Genomic DNA, 25,624 nt, shown 5'->3' on the forward strand with positions numbered 1-25,624 from the left:
TCCATCGCACCGCTCCTTTCACCTTAACCGTTCGATCAAATGATTTTGCATCAAATACTTAATACTATCACATTAATTTTATGCATAGGATTTACAGTTAATCTTCACTAAAATTAGGCCCTATTAGATCCCACTTAATAATTAAACGAGCAACCATCCAACCAACCAATCTTGATTGTGGTGGCCCCGTTTTCGTCATGATCATGGCCGGTCCAATCTTGGAATCATGAGCGGTCTAATCTCGGTCTGGCAGCTTCTTTGCATCTCCTTCTGTCAATTTCACGGCGACTATGAAGTCAGATCTAACTCGGTCAACCGCGGCGACCACGCCAAAAATTCCTCTATTAATTATGCATCCCAGCGCACAACGCCCCACCGCGCCACCTCCTCGTGGGCCCCATATCAGTACAGGAATAACAGTCCACATTTTTATCGTTTGTGTCTTCTCCCTCCTCCCGTAAAGAAGTCCCCTAATCTAATCTACACTATTTTATTATCAGGTAATAACTTTGAATGGTATTTGGATTTTTTCTGAATATATAAATCTTAGAAATATTTCAAATATTTGCATACTCTTCTAACTCGAGCAACTATGCAAATTAAAAATATAGATATTTATGTAAATTCCACAAAAATTATTTAAAGATAAGCTCCACTAATATCTCTGATGATCCAACGGCTCAAAGGTGAGCATCAGATGATCGAGGCTAATGATCGAAGCATCGACGGCATCCAGCTTCCGATCCCAACCCTTCCCGCCACAAACCGACCGGGTTCACCCGTGTCCATCCACGTGTCCGCGTAGTGATCCCGTAACACGCGCTATAACTGCAACCCTCCCCGGACGCGAACAGAAGAGCCGCCGCGTTTGTAGCCGGCCTTCCATCTCTTCTTCGTCTTCTCCTCCGTCTCGCGATCCAATTGCTTCATTATTTTTCTCTCGATTAGATAGGTTAAAGAAATCGGTATTCCGATTTTTAAGGGATACCTGTTTCTGTGAGATCGGGGCAGAAGAAAGATGCCTTTTTGTGATTCGAGCGAGAACGGGACGAGGATTTTCTACAAGAGATTTGGGCACGGGAGCACCAAAGTCCTCCTTATTACCGGTAGATCTTTGCAGTGTCTGGATGAGGGATGGGGAGCTTTGCCTGGCTGGGGCTAAAGATTGGATCCTGATGTGGATGGAGTCTTATTTGGTTTTTGGGATTGGATGTAGGATTGGCGGGGACGCACGAGTCGTGGAGACCCCAATTAAAGGGGTTGACGGGAGCGGCAGGGGCCAACGTCGACGAGGATGCGGTGGCAGCGGTCGGCGATGAGGGATTGGACGTCCGCGATCGGGAGGCGCAGGAGGGGATCGAGGTGTGCTGCTTCGATAACCGTGGGATGGGCCGGAGCTCCGTGCCCACCAATAGAGCCGAATACACGTATGCTCCTCCTCTTCTTCCTCCTCCTCCTAATCCTATCCCTGTAATTGTGTGTGTTGGGGAAGAAATTAGATCTTTTCATTAATGTTTGGGCTTTATGTAGGGCTAATTTGGTATTTTGATTCATATCATCTATATTAAAAACGATTGCAAAGATTTTATCCATTGTCCCGCTGGATCGCAGAACAAGCATCATGGCAAAGGATGCCCTTGCCCTACTGGATCATATAGGCTGGAAGAAAGCTCATGTCTTTGGTCACTCCATGGGTGAGTTGAGTCGTCATTGTCGATAGAATGGATTCATGATGATACACATCTGTAATTTTTGTCATACGGTTGCCTGATCACACATTTTGTTGCAATCTGTGTTTGGTTGAGATCAGGGGCAATGATTGCTTGCAAATTGGCAGCCATGGCGCCTGACAGGGTATGCTCCTTGGCCTTGCTCAATGTCACTGGAGGTGGTTTTGAGTGCTTACCAAAGGTATCTATCTTCTCACGCCTTTTAGCTCCTATAAACCTTGCTCTTTTCTTCCAATTGAGAAAGGTTTCGATTGCTTCAGTTGATTTCCTATCTCAATGTGGAACATTAAACCTAAATGTATTAATTCTATAATTTCCTAAATATAAAATCAGTCTTTTATTCATTTATTTAATTATTTACTTTGGATATCGATGATGATTCTAAAATTTTCTTTTTTGGTCTGTTTGCCAGTTATTTATAGTGATACTATTATGGTCCTTTATAACAACAAACAACTGGAATAGTAGGTACATTAGAAGACATCAAATCACTCCAAAACCTGATGTAACTTAGCAAGTTTGTGTGCTTCTGTATTAGATTCCCTACTATACAATTATACTGAACCACATTTACATGTGTAGCTAATTGCTAGTGATACTAAGTATGGCAGCAACACTGGTTTCTAAAACATGTACCTATGTTGGTCATCATGGACCCAGACAAGGTTTCCAGTAGTCTTGAGGACTTCACGTTTGCATAGTTAAATTAACCTTATTGTGCACTATTGCAAGGAACATTTACTTCCAAAATATCCTGCTATTTTGCGCGGTGCTCATGAATTATACTATGTTGTTCCATGATAGCTGTTCTACTGAGCCATATAGTTCAATCTTTCATACTTCTTTCGAGACATTGCAAGCATCGATTAGTCAAAATGCGTCCTCTTCAAATGTAGATTGATCGGCAGATGATATCCCTAGCATATCGTTTCTTCAGAGCGAAAACACCAGAGCAAAGAGCTATTGTTGACTTGGAAACTCATTACACAAAGGTGAGTAAGAAAGGTTGTGTTTTATGCTTTTGTCAAATTAATTCTAAAGGTCTTTTGTTTTCCAAGTCAATAATTGGCCTTAATTTGTAAGTGTGTTTTCTGTTATATGTAGGGATTTCTTGATGAATATGTTGGATCATGTACAAGAAGGGACATACTTTATCAAGTAAGTGGAGTTGCTATATTTAAAAGGAAATACTGAGTTTGTTCATGAGCTCTTTTCATACTTACAGTGAGTTGGAAGTGTTTGAAAGATATAATAACCAAAGTGGACTCAGGATGCTTCGTGTGTAGTTTAAGAGAGATGTACCATGGAGATCTATCTTGAAGCACTATGATTGAACAAAAGGAAATGTGAAAACCAATACTGACTCCAGTTATAGTCTGAGTTGAATAGATGGAATCACAAAAGACTAGAAGAAAACAGTTCCAGCCTATGTTGATAAGATTTCTATAGATAGATTTGGCAGATATTTGAAAGTGAAATAGAAACTGATTGGTACCCAAATCTTTCATTGAAAAAGAAACACATAGATGTCCTGTAAATCACCTCTAAGGATAATGGTTAGGAAATACACTTGGGTCAATGAGTTATGGTAAGGAATTAAAATCTTGATTTTATGATACTATCATCTATGTTTTGTATATGATGAGTTCAAAGCTTTATGAAAACTGGTAAACGAATATTGAGCTTATGGAAATTATTTGCCTTTCCACCTAAGTGAAACATTGTACTTATCAGCTTGCTTTGGTCCGAGTGTTACCTTCTCTTTTATTACTGATAATTGACCGAGCATTTAATCATGATGAAAACAAGTTTTTGTTCTGATCACGATGTCTGTTATTACTATAAAATGTTTCATTACTGATACCCACTGCTGTTCTCTAGTGAGCAAGCTTGATGCATCTCTCTACACATTTATCATTCAATTTTTTTAATTTATGTGATGTGCATTTGCTCTTACGATAGCTCTTACAAATTTTTGGTTACTTCAGGATTACGTAAAAGCTATTTCATCAAGCGGAATGCAATCAAATTGTGGTTTTGAAGGCCAAGTTAATGCTTGCTGGAACCATAAGATGACATCTAAAGAGCTCGACACAATTCGTTCATCTGGGTTCCTGATTTCAGTTGTACATGGAAGGTTTGTACTCATCATATATTCTCTCCTATTTGTTGAAGGAGCATGACATGATAATGTTGGTAGTCTCATTAGTATGAGATAATTTTAGGTATGATATCATTGCTCAATTAGATCATGCACGAAGACTTGCAGAGAAGCTGCAACCTGCTGCAAGAATGGTGGAACTTCATGGTGGACATTTAGTGAGCCATGAAAGACCAGATGAGGTATGAATCATCGGTAAGAAATACTTCAGGCTTAACTATTTGTTTTTACTCGAATTTTATGGTTTCATCACACTAGTATAACCTGTGAAATGTGGTCAACTCTTATTTATTATATTCAATAACTATCCGTAAAACCTACTCGGGCTTCAGAGGATGATAATTCTTGGAATCAGCTGTGTTATGGCCCCTACTATATATATATATCAGGACTCTTTTAAGAATGTACCTCATATTTTATTGCCCTAAAAATCACAGACCAATCAATATAGCATGAGCAGCAATGGAAAAGTAACATATAACGACCTGGTTAGTCGAGTTCTTTTGCAACTATCTGATCTGGTTGTAATATTTGGACTAAATTTGCCAAATATTCTGATAACAAATCTTGAACTTGTAATGTTGACTGTAATGGAGGAAGACATGCTCTCATGGATTTTGTTGTCATGACTTTGGACATTGAGGTTAGGGACATTGAGGTCTGCAAGCTATTTGTCCATTTTGGACTATGGTCTGCATGGTTTTTGGTTTTGTCCCCATGTTAACTCAGGCATGGGAAGTAGTAATGTCCATCTTGAACTTGTAATGTTGACTGTAATGGAGGAAGACATGCTCTCATGGATTTTGTTGTCATGACTTTGGACATTGAGGTTAGGGACATTGAGGTCTGCAAGCTATTTGTCCATTTTGGACTATGGTCTGCATGGTTTTTGGTTTTGTCCCCATGTTAACTCAGGCATGGGAAGTAGTGAGGTTTGGTAGACAATGTAAGTTTCATAAATAAAAAATCATACTTTGACATCACAAAATATCATTCGGGTTTGCTAACATTACAGAATTTCATACTTGGACGTTGTTGATGAGCAAGTCTTTACAGTCACAACTAGATGATCCATCAAGACAATGAGCGTTTTCTCGGTTCATCAAGTGCAACACTCGTAATGATCCTCAGTGAAGAAGAAAGTGATTCCTAGGAATTGCAAATTGCAGGAAGAATAGAGAATTACACATTGTGAGTGACCTTGCAGAGTTATTTAGGCTAGAAATATGGACCTTCTTACACTGATGTAATGCCAAACAATATATAATCTGAGAGGAAAAAAAAAATCATACTTACAGAAGCTTTGAGGAAAAAAAATGTTTGTAACTTGAAAGTATTTGTGAAAGAAAGGTTTTCTGGGACTTTGAATCTTGATTGCCAAACAAAACCTAGAGCTAATGCTGTCCTTGCAGGTTATTCTTTCTCTTTTGGAGCTGATAAATGCTTCAAAATCCAAGCTTCAGCCTGAAGAGTGGTCCAACATGCAAGAGAAGCAAGCCGGTGAGCACAAAGCACAATAACCTCGATATTGATAAGCATTTTCCCCCTCATTAGCAACTAAATCAATCATTTTATTACTCTACTGGCTTGGCAGGATGGCTCATGATAGGAACGCCATTGACATTGACCAACAAGAACAATGGTGTGGCAAGCAATCTTCTAGCCGTTTATAACTTACTAGGGAAGCTACAACTCAGTTTCCTTTATTGCATTGGGTTTTTTATAATGGGATATGAGCACATGAGGGGTATTCTCAAGACCATGAAGCCAGTTAAAGTTGCAGCCTCCAGTTCATAACATTGAACCGACATTCTATGGTGTAAGCAGGCATCTACTCGATTTTTATCAATCATATGTGCCTACTGCTTCATTCACATTTTGTGAACAAGCTGCTGAGTAGAATTTAAGCTCCATGATTCACCCAATTTGGTTTGGCAGGAAATCTTGGAGGCAGCAGGCATCGAGGAATAAAAAATATGAAGAAAGTGTGTGATGTTTTTGGATATAGACTCTACATAACAAGCAAAAAAAGCACTGACAAGATAATTCATGTGCCTGAATTATGGCACCCATCATTCAACCACTCAGTGACATCTCAACTGTAATCCAAAACTTAACTGTTGCTGTGTGATTGTTTCCTTTGAATAAAAGAAGTTCATTGACTCTGAGTTGTGCTTGAAGTGAAGTGCCAACTGGTTGATTCATTCTTCCTGCAATTCTTGAATTATGTTAGCATGATTGGAAAGCTAAGGTTACTCAGCAAATATTCCTCATGGAAATTTGAAACTTTCAGTGTAATAACCAATATACAGGAAGGAGTTACATTGTTCAGGATGGATCATCTTAAACAATGCCACTTTGTTAGTAATGTTGTATCCTGGTAATCTATGCCACTGATTTTAAGTTGCAGCATGGGTGAGAATGTGAAACATTTACATATTTATACACCTTGTCTGAACTGATATTTTTAGTTTAGACACTTTGAATCAGCAAACTAAGTTACATTATTTCTACACCTCTGCAATTGACTCCCCTTGACACTTGTTTTTCCAAGAACTAGCAAGCCAAAAGAATAACAATAATGTTCCTAAATGTTTCACAATTTCTTCTGCAAAAAATGGGACACTCTTAAGATAAAGTCATTATCCTAAAACAAGAAACTATCTCGAGCACTTATCTTTGGTGTTTAACTGCTCTGCTCCAAACAAATTCAATTGGCAGTAAAACAATAAAAGAGAAATAATACAACTCGCTTTAGATAGATAGTTTATGTAATCGTGAGTCATACAAAATTAAACTCAACCGAATTTAATTTAACGTATTTATCTCTCGAGCTTTTGGCAGGCTACATCACTGGCCATCAATAATCGAAAAAGATTGGGACGGAACATCAACTGCTCCAATCATTCAATCAAAAAACAAGTCTCGCCCGCCCTACTTTCTTATTGATGGAGGTGTATCTTCGGTGGACGATCAATAGTCCGATGTACAAGAATGACACGATCAATTAGATCGCATCCTTGCTCCGAAAAGAAAAGAACGATCAAAGAAAGAAGAAGACAAGAACGAGCAGCAAAGTGTTTTAAGGGCAAGTTCAACTTACCTGGATCCGAAGGAACTCCGAGATATGCGAGCGCGCGAACGAGAGAGAGAAAACAGGAATCGGCAGATGAAATGGTATGGAAGTAGTGAGTAGATTCCGCCTTCGTGAAGGGATAATGCCCCCGAGTACCGGATATTCCTCGAGCAAGCGAATATTCCTCGAAGACAATTCCGTTTTAAGTGGGTAGGGCCGGCTCAGGCCTCCTAGTGGGCCAGACCGGCCCAAACAGCATCACAAGCTTGCCATTTTCTGATGCACAGTTTATTATGGACCGTCGAGACACATCAAGATTTGTGACGAGTCAGTCTGCACTTTGATTCAAAATGAATCATTAAACCAAATCCATCAGCCCCAGAAGAATAGTTAGAAAATTGGAAAGAACAGACCTGTTGGTGCACAAAGGTTATTCTTTTCTGCTGATGAACAAAGATCTTAGTTCTTGCTCTCTGATCAGGAAAGACATTAATACTTCCTCTTAACCTTAAAGCTTGATCACCGGATCACATCATCGTCCGCCAGCCATGGATTCAGGCTTCGTGTAGTAGCTGAGGAGGACGTATATGCTATCGATGTAGGTGGGAGCGCTCCCCAGCCTTGTTCTCCTTTATGCTGTATGCAAGCGGGATACCACCCCTTCCCACCTCCTGCAACAAGCAACCGTGACATATACTGCAACAGATCATTTCATGGATGGTGGAAACAAGGCAATGCATAGATATATATACTGGGGGAAACAAAGATTTACGTAGTCTCAACAATTGATTATAAAGTTCAGCAAGCTTGCCAAAGATAATATATACTGATTGATTATGAGATCCAATCATAAAGGAGAGCATAAACTGCAAGTTTCCATGACCTTTCAGAAAAGGCTTATATAGAATTTTATATTCTAAAGTTTTATATTAATGAACTAATACAAAAGCTCAAAAAACCTTAAAGTGCGTACTCAAAGAAAACATATATAAACTAATCTAGAAGATGGAAGAAGAGATTCAAGAAGAAGGGTTCACCTTTGAAAAACAAATCTAATGTCTCCTTGTCCGGACTTAAGATCGGAAGCAAAAACTGAAAAGAGAAAATATATACATGCAAGAGAAATGTGTGTTGTGTTACTTTTGTATAGCTTAAGCTTTCAAAGAGGATAGACACTAAAAAGCAACTTATTGATTACGAAGCATGGAGACCGAGTTCACACCTAGGCATACTTTTTTGCACAGCGAACTTGAGGATTATCTGTGTTCCCAATGCAGGTATCGAAGCGACATGAAGCAAGTAACTAGGATCGTTAAAAGGAGTCATAGTCATAGATGACCTACTTACGCTAATTCTACGCGACTGGATCTTCAGAGGATCTAAGTAGTAACCAAACTAACCAAGATCAGTAGACCTTCTTCTTTTACCTAAAACAAGAAGGCGGTAGGAAACCTAGATGTACTAATTGCAAAGACCAACACAAACATTTTCCCTTTTCCAAGGGAAATCAAGTGAAGATGCAGAGTAAGAGAAATTCTCTTGGTATTTTCCAAATAGAGTACTCCATGCACCAAGGTTGCAAAGGCCAAAAAAGGAAATGAATGGAGAAAATTGTAGTTATATGGGTGGTGAATATAGACAACAATGTGTTGTTGCATATGTTCAAATTCAAACCTACATACCAATAATGCGCACTTATGTGAGCCAAGAAGAACACATCTTTAAAGAATAGCGACATATATCTTACATAGAGGTCGGAATATGTACCAATTAGAAACTATCATCCAGCAAGAAATAAAACACTGACCAGTTCTGGCCGATGTGCTTGTTTTAGCATAGATCGACAGGAATATTTTCAGTCCTTCAACCACAATTCTTAAGCTATGTTCTTGATTTAGCATCCACACAAACTCAATTATGCATATATAATTCCTTGTTTCTGAAACAATCTCTCCATTCAAATGGGTAAAGCGAACCCTTCTCGTTCCCACACGTCACCATGGTGGAAGCCTCCTAACAATGGATGTCTCATGAACCCGTAAGACCTATTCTTGATTGTTCTTAGCTCTAGATTAAGACATAACACAAAGCATCTGATTTGCAGTAGTTCTCCAACATTGTAATATTACCTCAACAAAAACAGCACCTTTCCAAGAAGAAGCATAACATTTTTCCCAACGCCTTCAATGATTGATCTATTTCCCTAGGTTTTATCTACTTTCCACAACTGAAGGTGTCAACACACTAATGCTACATAATGATGGTAGGAAAACCGAGGAGAAAGCATAGCAACTGGGGAAAAAGAACTGCACTAGTGAATTCAAACGCGAGGGAGGGAGAAAGGATTACCTCCTAGTATCGTGGTCTGAGGGCAATGTCGGGCCTGGATGGCACTGTGGCTCATCCTTATCCTCCAACGCCACGGCGGCAGCAGAGGGGCCGTCCCCCTCCCTCGAAGAATGAGCCCGAGAAATCTGGCGTTAGGGCTCAAACCGACGGCCCCCGCCCGGTGCTCCGAGCTCCAGGAGACGGCCCGGGCGATCGGAAAATAGAACCGGGATAGGACGAGAAGAACCCGAGATAAGAACGAGCGACAGGTTCAGCCGCCGGAGGAGAGACGGCAGAGACGAGACCACTGCTGCCGTTACAGCAGGAAAACAACACCGAGCTCCGAAACGGTCAAGAGACGGAGGAGCTTCTAATGGCTTCACCCAAGAAATCGGCCCCATAACAGAAGTGGGCCCCTTCCACAGACATCTCCAATAGTAAAAGAGCAACGTTATATATATATATATATATATATATATATATAAAGGCAAATACTTTTTATAATATTTACGCAGTATATATCTAAAATGTTCGCATGATGATTCAATTTTGACTATTGACGTTGACACACAGATATCCATACTTTTTCCGATAAGACCAAACACAACAGCTGCGTTAATGGTCTTCTGCCAAGTTGCACGGGTACTCTCAGACGTCGAAGACGAGAAATCCCATGAGGAGGAGGAGACCTGCGACTGTCAATGAGATAACAGTGATAGTCCTCGGCATCCTCCCTCCATCGCTTCTCAGAAACATGGCCCCGTAGATCGGCCAGCAGTTGGCGGCGACGAATCCCGACAAGAACAGCTGCGCAAACTGTTCATGGAGGAACCCCTCCGTCGTCGCAGCTCTCGCGATCCCTACGACCAAGGAGCTCAGGTTCACGACGGCCACGGTGCCCAGTGCCACGAAGAACGGCGACTGCACTCCGAGGTCGAAGGCTCCCCTCTCGTACCGCTCACACTGCTCGTCCTCCATCACTTTGCTGGTCACGTTGAACTCGGCCGCTGATATCCCAATCTTCTTCAGCGCGAATTGGATGGAGCCGAAGAGATAAGCTGTGACGCCTTTGATCATCCACATCCGCTGGTCACTCCACCACCTCCCGATGGTCCCATCGTCCGCAAGGAACTCGACGAGGTCTTGGCCATAGGCTGCAGTGAAGAGGTAGACGTACAAGTAGAACCATGGGTCGGAGACCTGAAACAACACCCAGCATGAAGCCATCACCATGAAGTAAGGAGGGCGAGAGAGAGTGCGCGCGTGTGCATACCTTGGGAAAGAGGGGCATCTGACAGATGAGAGCCAGTTGTGGAAGAAGACCGTACGTCGCGACGGGAATGCACCAAATGCCCCAAAAGGCATCATATGCGTAGCCTAAGCCGGCAAGCAAGGAGGCGTTGGTGGTACCGAAGGTGAGGGGGCTGTACCTCGAGAAGCCGACCTCCAAGAGCCCCACGCACCATCTCTTGCACTGCCCAAGCACATCGTTCAGGCTCTTCGGCACGTCGCCGAGGAATGCCGGCCTCACGGGGTTGCAGAAGACACTCCTCCATCCTTCACAGTGGAGGCGAAAGCTCGTGTAGTAATCCTCAACCAGCGACCCGTAGCGGAAGCCCATCTGCAGCATCACAGACACATATCAGCACAACACTCCGGCGAACTCTCCGTTAGGAGTACTCCTAAGCAACAGCATCTGCTCTGTTACCACTGAGCCCCATTTCGTGCCGAGCTCATAGGTGCAACCGGTCACTTCATGAGCTTTTCTCAGAACAGATTCCGACGACGATGGAACACGGGCTTCTTGAGCCAGCGATGGCGATGAAGGGATGCCCTGCAGACAGCGACGCGGGATGAAGCAGCCGGAGCCGAAATAGCTGGGTCCTAAGATCCCGTCTTTTCCCCTCGCGGTGATCGTGTACAGCCGCTTTATCTCGCCTCCATAGATGTCGTTCTTGTTGATCCCGTAAAAGCGCTGCGGGAACTGGACGAAGGCAAGGTTGGAGGACAAGGCAGGGTCAAGAAGGTAGCAGAGCGCGCGGAGAGGAGACCGGGGGTCGCTGCAGTAGGTGTCGCAGTCCAAGGTGAGGATCACCGGGGCATTGCTCATGGTGCTCGACACACGCAACTGCAGCGCACGAATCAACAAGAAAATGATCAACGTAGAACCGTGATGCATGGATCCTTTGGATGCGCCAGACGTACCAGAGCATTGAGAGCCCCTGCTTTGAAGTGATGATGAGAGGTTCGGCGTTTCTCTCTGGAAACATAGATGAGGTTCGGCAATGCGTTCCCGGTGATGTCTGAATCCTTACTCCCCTCAAGCAAAACCTGTAGAAGACAACAAGAGATAAGTTGGATGCTTCGAAGCACGATGAACAGCAGCATCTACTTCGAGGAAATGGCCAACTTTGTCTGTAGTAAAAGAAGACCTGGATGACAGAAGGATGGTCATGGCGGGTGAATCCTTTCCACCTTTCGAAAAGCTCATCATCTTCTCCGGAGGAGAGCAGATCATTGCTCACATAGCCTCTCTCCAGTGCCGTTTCTACTTTCTCTTTCATTGTCAGATACATCATCTGCGGCATTCAAGAACCCATAGAATCACTTTGTTCGATCATTATAAACAAGAATATTCTTTTCATGATTCAATGGGCTGTAGAGGAGTATATAGTATCAGCAATTATTGACACGCCCCATAAGCAAGCGAGAGGACTTCCACTTGCTCTGATGTTACCTGTCGCCAGAGGTGTCTGTCAAACGTTGAATTATTGATGATTTACCAAGTGATGCCAAATGATTGCTCCTTTCTCAGGGCACCAAATTGGCCCTCAAGATTGATTGCAGCGGAAAGAAATAATGTGGCAATGCATATATTTGATGCAGCAGAAGAAAGGAGGGAAACTAATCGTCTCATCTACAGCCTATGGAAGAAGCTATACTATCCGACAAAGAACGCACCTTTGATGGATCAGAAGAAGATAATAATAATAATAATTATTATTATTATTATATTACCTTCATCTTCTCCGAGTCTCCACCCTTGTTGGATCTGATGTAAGCGTCCGGTGACCTCTCGAGGAGGCGGTTCCGCTTGCAGAAGGGCAGCCAGTGCCTGGCAAACCTGGCCGCCTCCATGAACGCGAAGAGAGTGACGGCGGAGCCGCCGTCGTCGGACACATAGATGGAGAGGCGGTCGGTGGGGTAGTCGAAGGACATCGCCGAGAGAGCGGTGCACACGACGCTGATGGGCGGCTCCTTGTGCGGGTCAGCGGTGCAGATGAACACGTCAAGAGCCGGCAAGCCGTCGGAGCCGACCTCCCGGAGAAGCCGGTCGGGGAACTCCTGGCGGCTCACGGGGCGCCACCGGAAGACCTGGGAGGCGACCCACATGACGGCGAGGACCAGATCGGCGAGGAAGAGGGCGGAGAGGGGGAGGGAAGGGGAGGAGATGAGGCAGGCGAGGCGGTGGCGGAGGAGGGCGAGGATGGCGAGGGCGTAGAGGAACGCATGGGCGCGGTTGAAGGCAACGAAGGAGCTCACTCGCAGAGCGTGGAAAGTTTTGGCCGTCATCTTCTTCTCTCCCCCCACTCGAACCCACACCGAGATGGATATATGCATACGTTAAATTAATTTGGAAGAAATTCGAAATTTGGATCACAAAAATACAATTTTGTACACGAAAAATGTAAGGATTAGAATCTAACTGGAATCCATGACGTGTTTGGATCCCACTGGTGATCCAATCGAATCGACAGATCCACCCAATAATCGAGCAATTAAAATTGCGCGGACGAATAGAATATTCGGTGGAGTGTTCGACACGTCAAGGATGACACAGACGCTGAGCGACGTGCACCACCGATTCGATTTGCGGTGGGCCCCACATTGATCGATCGACGTGACGTATAGTCGAGAGAAAACGATGGGTATGTGTTTTTTGAGTCGAAGGTTACGTCCGAAGCCTGTCATTAGCGTTGATGAGCCATTAGACATCCATTAGCGTTCATATTATTTTACTAAATTATTTTTTTTTTTAAATGATATACATAACATCACACTCAGAGATGTTTCAATAGAGATTTTGACATCCAAATCACCGAAAAATCTAAGAATAAAATGTTAAAAAGATTTATAAACAGTGAAGAAAATATTTTTCTGTCAGATATCATACGAACTAGACACATTTGATTGACTAGAATCTACCTGCAGAGTTTTGATTAAGCGAAAATATTCATCAAAAATAATACTTCGACATGTGATATTTAAATTTGCATAACTTTTAACATTGAGATTTTTTAATATTTCTGTCCTCGGACTTAAACTTATATTAAAATATTTAGTTGTCAAATGGCGAAAAGGTTGCTCAACAATTGCATGATTTTTTTCATGTGATGACTTCGAAATCTATCATGATATCCTCCCTAGAGATAGAGAGAGGTGATAGCTCAACATCTTTCTCATCTTTGTCGCTCACTCCTCGGCTTGTCCTTTGGACTATCGGCACCTTTAGTCGTCAACGTGGCTCGTCGAAGTGATAGGACTCGACCGCATCATCATTGTGATCATCTTCTCCAATGGGGGTCTAGTTTTGACATCCTTATCCCTACCGTAGCCTCCTACAACATCATCGTGGCCACTGTAATACAATAGGAGCCTCAACCTTGAGCGTTGTGCCCAGCACCACCTTCCATTTTTTTTCTTGATCGCAACATAAGAGGATGGAAGGCAACGAAGGAGCCACAGGCCGAAGTGCCACTTGAAAATGATGAAAAGGATGAATATGGAGGGCACTCGGTTAATGGCGTATCTGAGACTATGATACTTGTTTTTTTGATTTACTCATGCTATTTTCGAAGGAGGTCATGCAAATACTAAGCGACGTCGTTATGCATTTACTCCTCCTCCTCGCACTATCTCCACCACTACCTCTTGCATTGCATCACCTACCCTCCCCTCTACCTCGTCGAAGCTGTCACTTATAACCCTTACGTGATGAAGGAGGGGGCACAAGGGCCACCGATAATCTTCTACTCGATTGTGAGAGCTGTTGTCGATGATTTGCTTTGTTGTCACTATCTACCTTATTGGGCTCCTAGCTCTCGTGCGAGAAATGGGAAGGGGAGAGTGACTTTGACGAGGCAGATGGCGATGATAGAGTAGAAGACCGACGAAAGCTCTTTCGTCCTCTCCTTCCTCGTGTGAGGGTAATGGGCGGTGACTTCGAGGAGGCAGAGAACAATGATACAATTAGATATGCAACGACGACCCTCACACCCCCTCCTTACTCGTGCGAGGGTTACGAGCGACGACTCCGACGAGATAGAGGGGAGGTGGTGCAGGGCGTACGAATAGTGGCAAAAATGATTTAGTGCTAGCGAAAACGATATAGTGTGATGATGCATGGACGAGGAGGTGACGACGAGTCTGATGACAACTGACAATGGCAATGGAAGAGGGGTGAAGGAGAAAAGACAATTCGGATAGTTTTCTTGACAGTATGGTTAAGGAAAAATTAAAACGAGGATAAATGTTTGAAAAATACTCAAAATAATTTTTTTTTTAGAGAAATCGCCCAATCTGCTTATTATTTTATAGACATATTTTTAATAAAAAAATCTCAATAATAATAAAATTGGTATTCCGGGATGACGGTTATCCCTAATCCATCCCCGCCGTGGGATGAGGCGCAGCGGCCAAAGAGGGAGAGGAGGCAGACGACCGTCCCCCGGGGCTGGAGGGTTTTGTTGACAGCCCAGTAGCCCCGGGTTCCGTCTCCGTCGTCGCCGATCGTGTCCCGTAGACAAGTTCCGACGTCAACCCTAAGCGAGGGAAGCAAATGGGTCGGTGGTCTCTCTATGCTCTTATTCTGATGATGACAACTGACAATGGCAATGGAAGAGGGGTGAAGGAGAAAAGACAATTCGGATAGTTTTCTTGACAGTATGGTTCAGGAAAAATTAAAACGAGGATAAATGTTTGAAAAATACTCAAAATAATTTTTTTTTTAGAGAAATCGCCCAATCTGCTTATTATTTTATAGACATATTTTTAATAAAAAAAATCTCAATAATAATAAAATTGGTATTCCGGGACGACGGTTATCCCTAATCCATCCCCGCCGTGGGATGAGGCGCAGCGGCCAAAGAGGGAGAGGAGGCAGACGACCGTCCCCCGGGGCTGGAGGGTTTTGTTGACAGCCCAGTAGCCCCGGGTTCCGTCTCCGTCGTCGCCGATCGTGTCCCGTAGACAAGTTCCGACGTCAACCCCAAGCGAGGGAAGCAAATGGGTCGGTGGTCTCTCTATGCTCTTATTCTGATGATGAGCAAACGAACATTCAGTTAAGACTTCCATGTGGATTTCGTCCGATTGCTTTTTCCTGTCATAGATTCGCATAGAACTTGCATTCTTGCTGACCCTCGCACAACAAATGAATCTTTTATGTTGCTTTCCTCTCAGAAAGATCTTGCAATCCTGCCATTTCTAGGACGATCTTAGTTACACAAGCAAAAATCTTAGTATGCGCTCATCGATCCTTTGTTCTCCAATGTCAAATATTGCAACTTGATTATGCAACCAAGCAGCATTTTCCTCAGTTGTGGAAGATGAGATATCCGATGCAGTGAAGGAAACCTGCTAATACCAGTGAGATTACTGTAACATTCCTGGGCAGCTTCCCCTCGTCGCTTCTCAGAAACATGGCCTCGTAGATAGGCCAGCAGTTGGCGGTGACAAATGCTGATAAGAACAGTTGCACAAAGAGTTCATCAAACCCCCCCTCCATCGCTGCAGCTCTTGCAATCCCTAACACCAAAGAGCTCAAGTTTACAGTGGCCACTGCTCCAAGCACTACGAAGAAAGGCGACTCTACTCCGAAATCGAAGGTCCCTTTCTCGTACCGCTTGCTCTGTTCGTCCTCCATGACTTTGCTGGTCACATTGAACCCTTGAGCAGATATGCCAAATTTCTTGAGTACAAATTGGACTGTTCCAAATAGATAAGATGTGAGGCCTATGATCATCCACATTCTCTGGTCACTCCACCACCTCCCCATTGTTCCATCAGCTGCAAGAAACTCAAGAAGGTCTTGGCCATAGGTAGTGAAAAAGAGGTAGGCATACAAGTAGAACCATGGGTCTGAGACCTGAAACAGACAGGCATCTCAGCAGAAGCCTCTGGGAATGCAAACAAAATAGAGAGGATGGTAGAAGCCATATACATATACCTTTGGGAACAAGGGGATGCCGTAGATGAGAGCTAGTTGTGGAAGAAAACCGTATATTGTTATCGGAATGCACCAACTACCCCAAAAGGCTTCATGTGCATAGCATAAACCCACTAGCAGTGAAGCCTTTACGGTGCCGAAGGTCAGGGGGCAACACTTTGAGAAGGCCACCTCGAACAGCCCAACGCACCATCTCTTGCGTTGGCTAAGGACATCATTTAGATTCTTTGGCACATCGCCAAGGAATGCTGGCCTCGCAGGGTAGCAGAAGACAGATTTCCATCCTTCACACTGAAGATGATAACCTGTGTGGTAGTCCTCTGAAAGTGATCCATAACGGAAGCCAATCTGCAGGTTTGGAGAATCAAAACATTCAGGATGATCTGTGTATTAGACCTCATTAGCAAGGAAAGTGCATTTCAATCATTGTAAGAATGCAAACATTTTCTCTATAATTACCGATGAGCCCCACTTTGTGCCAGGTTCATAAGTGCAACTAGCCACTTCATGAGCTTTTCTCAGTACAGACTCTGAAGACAATGGATCATTGGCCCCTGGAGCCAGAGATGTTGATGATGGTGTGCCTTGCAAAGACCGTCGTGAGAAGTAGCATGCGGTGCCAACATAATTAGGCCCTCCAAGACCATCTTTTCCCCTTGGATTAATGGTATAAAGGCGCTTTACCTCACACGCATAGATATCATTCTTGTTAAGGCCTTGGAAGATCTGGGGGAACTGTACAAAGGCAAGATCAGGTGACAAGGCAGGGTCAAGAAAGTAGCAGAGTGCACGGAGAGGAGACCGAGGGTCATTAGAGTATGTGTCACAGTCCAATGTGAGGATCATCGGGCCATTGCTCATGGTGCTCGATACACGTGTCTTCAATGTAGAATCAAAATGGAAAAGGTTAGCATGAAGTTTTGATCGAGGAGAGGATGCACTGAACTTTAGAATCTTTTTGGATGCGTGGCGATGAACATACCAAAACATTGAGGGCTCCAGCCTTGAAGTGATGAGGGGATGTTGGACGTTTCTCCCTGGAGACATAGATAACGTTTGGCAATGCATTGCCCATAATATCTGTATCCTTGCTGGTGTCGAGTAAAACCTGTTCAAAACCGAAGAAACCTTCTTAGTTGAGCATGCGACAAGAGATTGGAGTTCTTGAACAGTTTTTATTATCGAAAGCTTAATGATCAGGATTTGCTAGCACATATACTACTTTGTAGACTTTGATGAGGCTTTTACAATAAGATATGCAGATTTCATCAACAGTTTTGGCAGAATGTTTATTGTAAATGTGAACTGAGATCGATGAGGTTCTTGATTGCTTAAAACTTATGATGGATTAGTTTAAGCCAATTGTTCTAAAAATCCTCAACATTGGTGTCTGTCATGGAACCAGATTTTCCTAGCTATTCTAACCAAACAGCAGCTGATATCTATATACATTTTTTTTCGTCAGCATTTGGAAGAAGACCTGGATCATGGATGGGTGGTCATGGCTGGGAAGCCCTTTCCATCTCTTGAATACTTCAGCTTCTTCTTGGGAGGAGACCAGATCATTGCCCACATAACCTCTCTCCAGAGCAGTCTCCACTTTCTCCTTCATAGTTTGGTACATCATCTGCAGCTTTGAGGAACAAAACTTCACAAGTGAGATGTTTGAACATTTCAAGAATGCCTATCAGGTAAGTCAACTCCTCCTACTGAATTCATAACAAGCTTTTCTTTTTCTCTCAAAAGGTACATCAGGTAGCTCTTTTCTTTATGAAATGCTATTGTTGCAGTGGCTTAAAACCAAACAACTAGTTGTGCAAGAACAAAATCTACCTTTTGCAACAAATGATTGTGTCAGATATTCAACTTAATATTTAGCAGCTGAATTATACTCAGTTTCTTTTTTTAAGAACTAAGAGCTCTCCAGTCTCAAAAGAAAGAAAAGGAATAAAATGAAACCAAATCTTACTAAAATACCTTCGTCAAGGATTTACTTTTTATTAAACTATTCAAGTCAAAAGCAAAAGCACTGGGCTTGTTATATATTCTCATGTTGCCTTTATCTAGGATTTGGTTTTTATTACTTTCTGTAATATATTCTTGTAATATATCCTCATGTTGGTCTAGGAATTGCTTTTTATTACTACTGTCCCTTTCTCCACCTCACTTGGATAAGTATCATTTATTTGCACAGGACAAATGAGCATAAATAGATCTAATCCTGACGTCAATACCATCAGCCTCTCTTTCTATCCATCAGATTTATGAATGAGAAAGGATCAAACCAAAAACTAAAGTCCTCATAGATCCAAACTATTTAGAAACCTTGTTCCTTTTGGACTCCATTCACACACCATGTCTGTCCTTTCTCCTGCAATCCAAAGCAACACTGTGTTGTTGTTGTGTTGTGTATTATTAGTGGTCCTGACAGGATAATATTAATTCAAAAAAAGGGAAAAAAAAATTGACCAATCAGGAGTCTTTATTATTATTATTATTATTTAAATGTAGATGCTGAACTGCGTGCAATTGGGTGCAAGATAGTGATAGAATATACCTTCATCTTCTCCGAGTCTCCGCCATTGCTGGATCTGAAGTAAGCCTCCGGCGACCTCACGACGATCCCATTCTCCTTGCAGAAGGGCAACCAGTACCTGGCGAACCTCGAGGCTTCCATGAAGGCGAAGAGCGTGATCTCCGAGCCGCCATCGTCCGACACATAGATCGAGATCCGGTCGGTTGGGTAGTCGAAGGCCATCACCGACAGCGCGGTGCTGGCGACGCTCATCGGCGGCTCCCTGTGGGGATCGGCGGTGCAGATGAACACGTCGATCGCGGGGAAGTCCTTGGGGTCGACCGACAGCGCGAGTCGGTCGGGGAAATCCCGGCGGCGCACCGGGCACCACCGGAGGGCCTGGTAGGTGAGCCACATGAAGGCGAGGACGAGGTCGGCGAGAAGGAGGGGGAGGGAGACGGAGATGGAGAGGAGGGTCGCGGGGGCAAGGAGGGCGGCGAGGCGGCGGTGGAGGGCCGCAAGGACGGCGACGGAGTAGAGGAGCGCGTGGGCACGGTTGAAGGGGACGAGGCGGCTCACTTGTGCACTGTGGAATGCGGTGTGCGTCGCCATCTTCCTCGCTCCACAGAAGCAAAAGCAGCAGCAGCAGCAAATGGAAGATGATGATGAGGTGGGTTGAAGTTTGTGGAGACACCCACCGAGAGGTGGTGGGGTTTTTTCGTAATTTAATGATCTGAGAATCTAATCGAAGATATCGTCTCCCACGGGATCAAGACATGAGAGCCCAAAAAGAGAGTTATAATGGTGAAAAGTCCTCAGTCCAAACGAAAAATTAAGATATTAGAAATGATAACAAAATATTTAGTTTAAATGAAATAATAAAAACTATTTACTTTAAAAATTATTTAATTTCTATTGTGTGCATTTTTATTTTCTTTATTAAAAATATTAATTTTGTCCCTGAAAAGTGATAAGTCCAATCGAATCAATCGAGGCCACAACAATATTATTTCAATATTATTATGATTATAGTTTCTATGCTTAGAAGATTTTTTTCTTTAATCTAATTATTTCTGATCTATGCACCACAATACACAATGGGTGCATTCAATTAAAGTACATCAAAGACTTTAATAACCATAGTACCATGCAACAGCTGCCCGGCATTGACTGACTCAGATCGAACATATATTAAGTAGACATTAACCTTACTCCATTATGATGACAAGTCTCTCATACGTGGTAGACGAGATACCCCATGTAGAGAAGAAGACCTGCTACCGTCAAGGAGATGACGGTGACGCTCCTCGGCATCCTTCCTCCATCGCTTCTCAGAAACATGGCCTCGTAGATAGGCCAGCAGTTGGCGGCGACGAAAAACGACAGGAACAGCTGCGCGAAATGCTCGTCGAGGAACCCCTCCGACGTCGCAGCCCTCTTGATCCCTACCGCCAAGGAGATCAGGTTGACGACGGCCACGGTTCCGAGTACCACGAAGAACGGCGACTGCGTTCCCAGGTCCAGGACCCCTCTCTTGTACCGCTCGATCTGCTCCTCCTCCGTCACTTTGCTTGTCACGTTGAACCCCGGCGCAGATATGCCGATGTGGTTGAGCCCGAACTGGATGGTTCCGAAAAGAAAAGATGTGACGCCTCTGGTCATCCACATCCTCTGGTCACTCCACCACCTCCGGATGGTCGCACCATCTGCGAGGAACAAGACGAGGTCTTGGCCATAGGCTGCGGTGAAGAGGTAGGCGTACACGAAGAACCATGGATCGGAGACCTGGAACAAGACCAGCAGTTGAAGACATCCCCATGACTCAAACAGAGAGAGAGAGAGAGAGAGAGAGTACCTTGGGGAAGAGGGGCGTCTGATACAAGAGAGCTAGCGGTGGAAGAAGGCCGTATACTGTGATGGGTAGGCACCAGGTGCCCCAACATGCATAGTGCGCATAGATTAAGCCCATCGAGAACGAAGCCTTGGTGATGCCGAAGGTGAGGGGGTTAAACCTCGAGAAGGCCACTTCGTAGAGGCCCACGCACCATCTCTTGCACTGGCTAAGGACATCATTTAGATTCTTCGGCCCGTCGCCGAGGAACGCCGGCCTCGCCGGGTCGCAGAACGCGGACTTCCATCCCTCGCAGTGGAGCCGATAACCCGTGTGGAAGTCCTCCACGAGCGACCCGTATCGGAACCCAATCTGCATGATCGAAGACACCAACCTCACGTTTGAATCATCGAAACAACATCGCAAGAACATGCTCCGAAGGTTACCGACGATCCCCATTTGGTGCCGAGTTCGAAGGAGCAGGCAGCCGCTTCCTCGGCTTTCTGGAGTGCGGACTCCGAAGCCGACGAGCCACGGTGAGCCGGCGAGCCGGTGCCATGCAAAGAGCGTCGCGAGAAGAAGCAGCCGGTGCCGACGTAGCCGGGTCCCCGGAGTCCATCCATTCCCCTTGGAGTAATCCTGAACTCACGCTTCAACTCGCTTGCGTAGATGTCGTTCTCGTTGATTCCATGGAAGCACTGGGGGAACTGGACGAAGGCGAGGTCAGCGGAGACGGCAGGGTCCAGAAAGTAGCAGAGCGCGTGGAGAGGAGCGCGAGGGTTATTGCAGTACATGTCGCAGTCCAAGGTCAGGATCACCGGGGCGTTGCTCATGGCGCTCGACACGCGCGTCTGCCATGAGGAATCCAAGCTCAGAAAGGTCAGAGAGACAGAGAGAGAGAGAGAGAGAGAGACGTGCCAGGACATTCAGAGCCCCAGCTTTGAAGTGATGATGAGAAGACGGGCGTTTCTCTCTGGAGACGTAGATCAGATTGGGCAACGCGGTTCCCATGATATCCGAATCTTTGCTGCTTTGGAGTAGAACCTGTTTAAGATACCAACATCTCTTTAGATTCCTGTTTGGGATTCCGAATCTATTCTATACAGATCACATGGAAAGTCTCAGCAGCATAATAAATGTTTAGTAAAACTGTTAAATTCAGAACTAAGTAAAAAGTATATACTAAATAAAATTAAGAGAGAGTTATAAGTTTTTTTTATTCTTCGTGGTATTCTTTTATACTATGTAAATTTGAGAGAGTTGTAATCGTCTCACGTCAATTATAATCGAAGACTTGAATTGATTTATACGAATATATTATTATTATTACTATTAACTTGAGTTATGAGAATCCAGATTGTAATTCTCCTACGTAGGGATTGTGACATGGATGAGAAGATGACCTGGATCACGGAAGGGTGGTCATGGCGAGTGAACTCCTTCCACTTCTCGAAGAGCTCTCGTTCTTCTGCACCGAAGACTACATCATTGCCCACGTAACCTCTCTCCATTGCCCTCTCTACCTTCTCCTTCGTGCTCTCGTACATTACCTGCACCAATCAAAAATCTCTATCGTCATATGTTTATCCTTGGAATCCAATCAGCTCCTTGGAATTTTGAGTTGCATGTCGACACTACTAAATGCGTTTCTCGGTGGCTGGCATCGACCGAGGCATCATTATTGCTGAGCTCTTGGCCGGATTGGCTCACCATGTCGATGTCAGACACACCCATCAGGCACACTGGCGTTTCTCGTGAATGGACTCCACAGAATCATATCGAGAAGAACGCCCTCGGTGGTGCCCGAAAAATCAATTCAACGATGTCTCCTCGAGCCTAGAGTGGCTTGACATTTCTCAGTCAATGTTTGTACCTAGTGATCACAATGCCACGTAATATAACAGTGTGCGGTGATGGGTGGCGTAGAAGATAATGGCACGCCATTCGGGGTAGATGCCACAGATGATAGCTGCAGCAGTGGCGCCGTGCAGGAAGGATCGAGGAACAGGGTAAATCCTGCCAAGAGCGCAACACAGATGATAGCTGCAGCAGTGGCGCCGTGCAGGAGAAGCTCGACCACGAAACCATCCGAGTTGATGCGGCGGATATCGATCGATGCGGTTGGTGGTGGTGCATCGAGAAAGGCATCGCTCCTTGCCTCACCATTTTCTATTGTATTGCATCATATGCCACGACCATGTCTTACATTCTATTGCACGATAGCATCTCGAGGCTGAATCATGGACAGTAAAGAAGATTTCTTGTGTTCCTTCTCCCACACGGCTACTATTTTGTAGGGATCAACATCATTCGTGTAAAATTCCAGAAGAAAAGAATCTGATAGTGTTGGCTTTGCATGTGTGTGTGTAGGAGATGTCGTGCATAACCAGAAGAAGAAGTCCAGAGAAGGCTTATTTTACCTTCAGTTTGTCTGAGTCTCCACCGATGTTGGATCGGAAGTAAGCCTCCGGCGATCTGTCGAGCAAGCCGTTCTCCTTGCAGAAGGGCAACCAGTACCTGGCAAACCTGGAGGCTTCCATGAGGGCGAAGAGCGTGACAGCGGAGCCGCCGTCGTCGGACACGTAGATGGAGAGCCGGTCGGGTGGGTAGTCGAAGGCCATGGCGGAGAGGGCGGTGCTGACGACGCTGATGGGCGGCTCCCGGTGCGGGTCGGCGGTGCAGATGAATACGTCGAGCGCGGGGAAGGCCGTGGGGTCGACCTCCCGGAGCAGCCGGTCGGGGAACTCGTGGCGACGCACGGGGCGCCACCGGGTGGCTTGGGAGCTGACCCACATGAGCGCGAGGACCAGCTCGGCGAGGAGGAGGGGGAGGAAGCGGAAAGAGGAGAGAAGGCAGGAAAGGCGGTGGCGGAGGAGCGCGAGGATGGCGAGGGAGTAGAGTAGCATATGGGCGCGGTTGAGGAGGACGTGGCGGCTTACTTGAAGAGCGTGGAACGCCGTCATCTTCTATCCCCCCTTCACGAAAGCATCGGTCCGAACTGCGCGTTCTCGTGGCGGTAATAATGCCGGTTTATAGACACGCCTCCAACTCGATGATTGATGGATGCCTGACGTAATCCACTTATTATTGATGATGTATTATTCGCTGCTTTCGGCTATGGGAAGTGGGCGATCACTTCTTGTGTTAGTGAGCAAGTCAGCAATGGCCCACCGGAGGTCGAGTCGGTTTGTAATTCGTATGATTCGTTTCTCGGACAGAGATTTGACGGCTCTTTTATTGGTCGGAGAGGGAGGCTATATCAAGCGATGTTTGGTAGTACAAGAGCTGTTGGTTTTATTCATAACTTAGAGATAGAAGAGGAGAGAGAGAGAGAGAGAGAGAGAGAGAGAGAGAGTGTGTGTGTTTTGGATTCATCCAAAAATAATTATTTATATTATTAAAAAATATAAATTAGTTAAAATAATAATAAAAATCATCATATCTGAATAAAAATTTTCACTTGTGTCTATTTATCTTAATCTAATTTTTATAATTTTATTTTATCTAAACTTAATTATTTAAATTAATATTATCATATCCTATTATTTAAAATAATTATAACTTGAAATTATTTTTTAAAAAAATAATTTTCTTTCGCTAAAGCTTTTGTAAAGATATCGATAAACTAATCTTTGGTGTTATAGTAGTCGATTTGAATTTCGCCTTTATCAAGAATGAAATGATGTGAAATTTTGATGTGTTTAGTGCATCATAAAAGATAAGATTATTCATTGTAATAGTAAACTTGTTATCATGGTAGATTTTAATTGATCCATCTTATTTTTATTTAAAATTTGCTATAATTATTCGAAGCCAATTTATTTGACATATTGTAGAGCAATATATTCTTGCTTTTTCATTATAAATGTTTTTTCTATCATTTACGTAACTAACTCAATCATTATCATTAAAAGAATATAATTTAATTTTTTTTTACCGATAACAAAATCCATAATTGAGAGTTCCCTTGATGCATCTAAGAATTCGTTTAACTATTCCAAAGTGATGCTTGCTAGGGTTGGGCATGAATCTGGATAACAAACCAACTATAAACATAATATCCAGTCTTGAATATGTGAGATAAATTAATCCTCCAATCAAACTTCTATATTGTTGCTCATATGTATTTTCAAATTCATCATGTAACATAAGTTTATTATTTGTATTCATCGGAGTATTCATTGGCTTACAAGTTGTTATATAATTTTTTTAACAAAAATTTTATTAGGAATGAGTCGACACTAAGAGGGAGGAGGGGTGAATTAGTGCAGCGATAAAATCGTCGATTTTTGAAAATATTTATTTGTTGAAAACTGATCGAAAAGATGTTAACTTAAAAGTGTTTGAAAGTGTAGTGAAAGTAAATCAGTTTGTAATAAAGGTAAATCGCACAAAAGAAATGCAAACTATTTTATAGTGGTTCGATCATCGTGACCTACATCGACTCAACTTATTCCTCTTCTGTCAAAGCCATCGACGTCCGCTAACAATCTTTCTTTAATGGACGAAGATCAATTACCCTTATACCTTGATCATCGAAACAACATTGCAACAACATGCTATGAGTTACCGATGATCCCCGTTCGGTGCCGAGTTCGAAGGAGCAGGCAGCCACTTCCACGGCTCTCTGCAGTGCGGACTCCGAAGCCGACGAGCCACGGTGAGCTGGCGAGTTGGTGCCATGCAAAGAGCGTCGCGAGAAGAAGCAACCGGTGCCGACGTATTTAGGTCCCTGGAGTCCATCCATTTCCCTGGGAT

General features: G+C 43.9%; 4 protein-coding genes and 1 long non-coding RNA gene across 7 annotated transcripts; 2 read left to right on the forward strand and 3 right to left on the reverse strand.

Annotated features, from left to right (window-relative positions):
• Nucleotides 1-842: 842 nt before the first annotated feature.
• On the forward strand, nt 843-6,059 carry LOC135587087 (uncharacterized). Of its 2 annotated transcripts, none has more exons than XR_010475749.1 (10): nt 843-1,106; nt 1,217-1,427; nt 1,612-1,694; nt 1,811-1,911; nt 2,627-2,722; nt 2,835-2,888; nt 3,719-3,867; nt 3,956-4,086; nt 5,304-5,391; nt 5,486-5,519. XR_010475749.1 is itself a non-coding variant. In XM_065078071.1 (10 exons), the coding sequence occupies exons 1-10, from the start codon at nt 1,019-1,021 to the stop codon at nt 5,686-5,688; spliced, it is 1,191 nt and encodes a 396-aa protein (XP_064934143.1). In that variant the 5' UTR covers nt 843-1,018; the 3' UTR covers nt 5,689-6,059. The 2 variants fall into 2 exon arrangements, 1 of the variants encoding a protein (XP_064934143.1); XM_065078071.1 differs by having other exon boundaries at nt 3,956-4,073; nt 5,486-6,059.
• Nucleotides 4,095-4,867, forward strand: LOC135587088 (uncharacterized). The gene is made up of 2 exons (XR_010475750.1): nt 4,095-4,534; nt 4,736-4,867. It is a non-coding gene; the product is annotated as an uncharacterized LOC135587088 (long non-coding RNA).
• Nucleotides 6,060-9,777: 3,718 nt separating the features above from the next.
• On the reverse strand, nt 9,778-12,914 carry LOC103993789 (cellulose synthase-like protein G3). Its single transcript, XM_009413979.3, has 6 exons — nt 12,314-12,914; nt 11,728-11,874; nt 11,501-11,626; nt 11,004-11,423; nt 10,569-10,916; nt 9,778-10,495 (listed from the first exon to the last, which is right to left on the reverse strand). The coding sequence occupies exons 1-6, from the start codon at nt 12,866-12,868 to the stop codon at nt 9,944-9,946; spliced, it is 2,148 nt and encodes a 715-aa protein (XP_009412254.2). The 5' UTR covers nt 12,869-12,914; the 3' UTR covers nt 9,778-9,943.
• A 2,807-nt stretch (nt 12,915-15,721) lies between these two features.
• Nucleotides 15,722-19,791, reverse strand: LOC135587089 (cellulose synthase-like protein G3). Of its 2 annotated transcripts, none has more exons than XM_065078072.1 (6): nt 19,078-19,791; nt 18,001-18,153; nt 17,503-17,628; nt 16,980-17,399; nt 16,521-16,868; nt 15,722-16,439 (listed from the first exon to the last, which is right to left on the reverse strand). In XM_065078072.1, exons 1-6 carry the CDS (start codon nt 19,645-19,647, stop codon nt 15,888-15,890), a joined length of 2,169 nt encoding a protein of 722 aa, XP_064934144.1. In that variant the 5' UTR covers nt 19,648-19,791; the 3' UTR covers nt 15,722-15,887. The 2 variants fall into 2 exon arrangements, with proteins under 2 accessions (XP_064934144.1, XP_064934145.1); XM_065078073.1 differs by having other exon boundaries at nt 18,001-18,147; nt 19,078-19,790.
• A 235-nt stretch (nt 19,792-20,026) lies between these two features.
• Nucleotides 20,027-23,878, reverse strand: LOC135587090 (cellulose synthase-like protein G3). Its single transcript, XM_065078074.1, has 6 exons — nt 23,287-23,878; nt 22,270-22,416; nt 21,785-21,910; nt 21,313-21,717; nt 20,891-21,238; nt 20,027-20,820 (listed from the first exon to the last, which is right to left on the reverse strand). The coding sequence occupies exons 1-6, from the start codon at nt 23,827-23,829 to the stop codon at nt 20,269-20,271; spliced, it is 2,121 nt and encodes a 706-aa protein (XP_064934146.1). The 5' UTR covers nt 23,830-23,878; the 3' UTR covers nt 20,027-20,268.
• Between the last annotated feature and the right edge of the window lie 1,746 nt (nt 23,879-25,624).

This window comes from Musa acuminata, chromosome BXJ1-8 (assembly GCF_036884655.1).
Source record: "Musa acuminata AAA Group cultivar baxijiao chromosome BXJ1-8, Cavendish_Baxijiao_AAA, whole genome shotgun sequence".
NCBI classification, from domain to species: domain Eukaryota; kingdom Viridiplantae; phylum Streptophyta; class Magnoliopsida; order Zingiberales; family Musaceae; genus Musa; species Musa acuminata.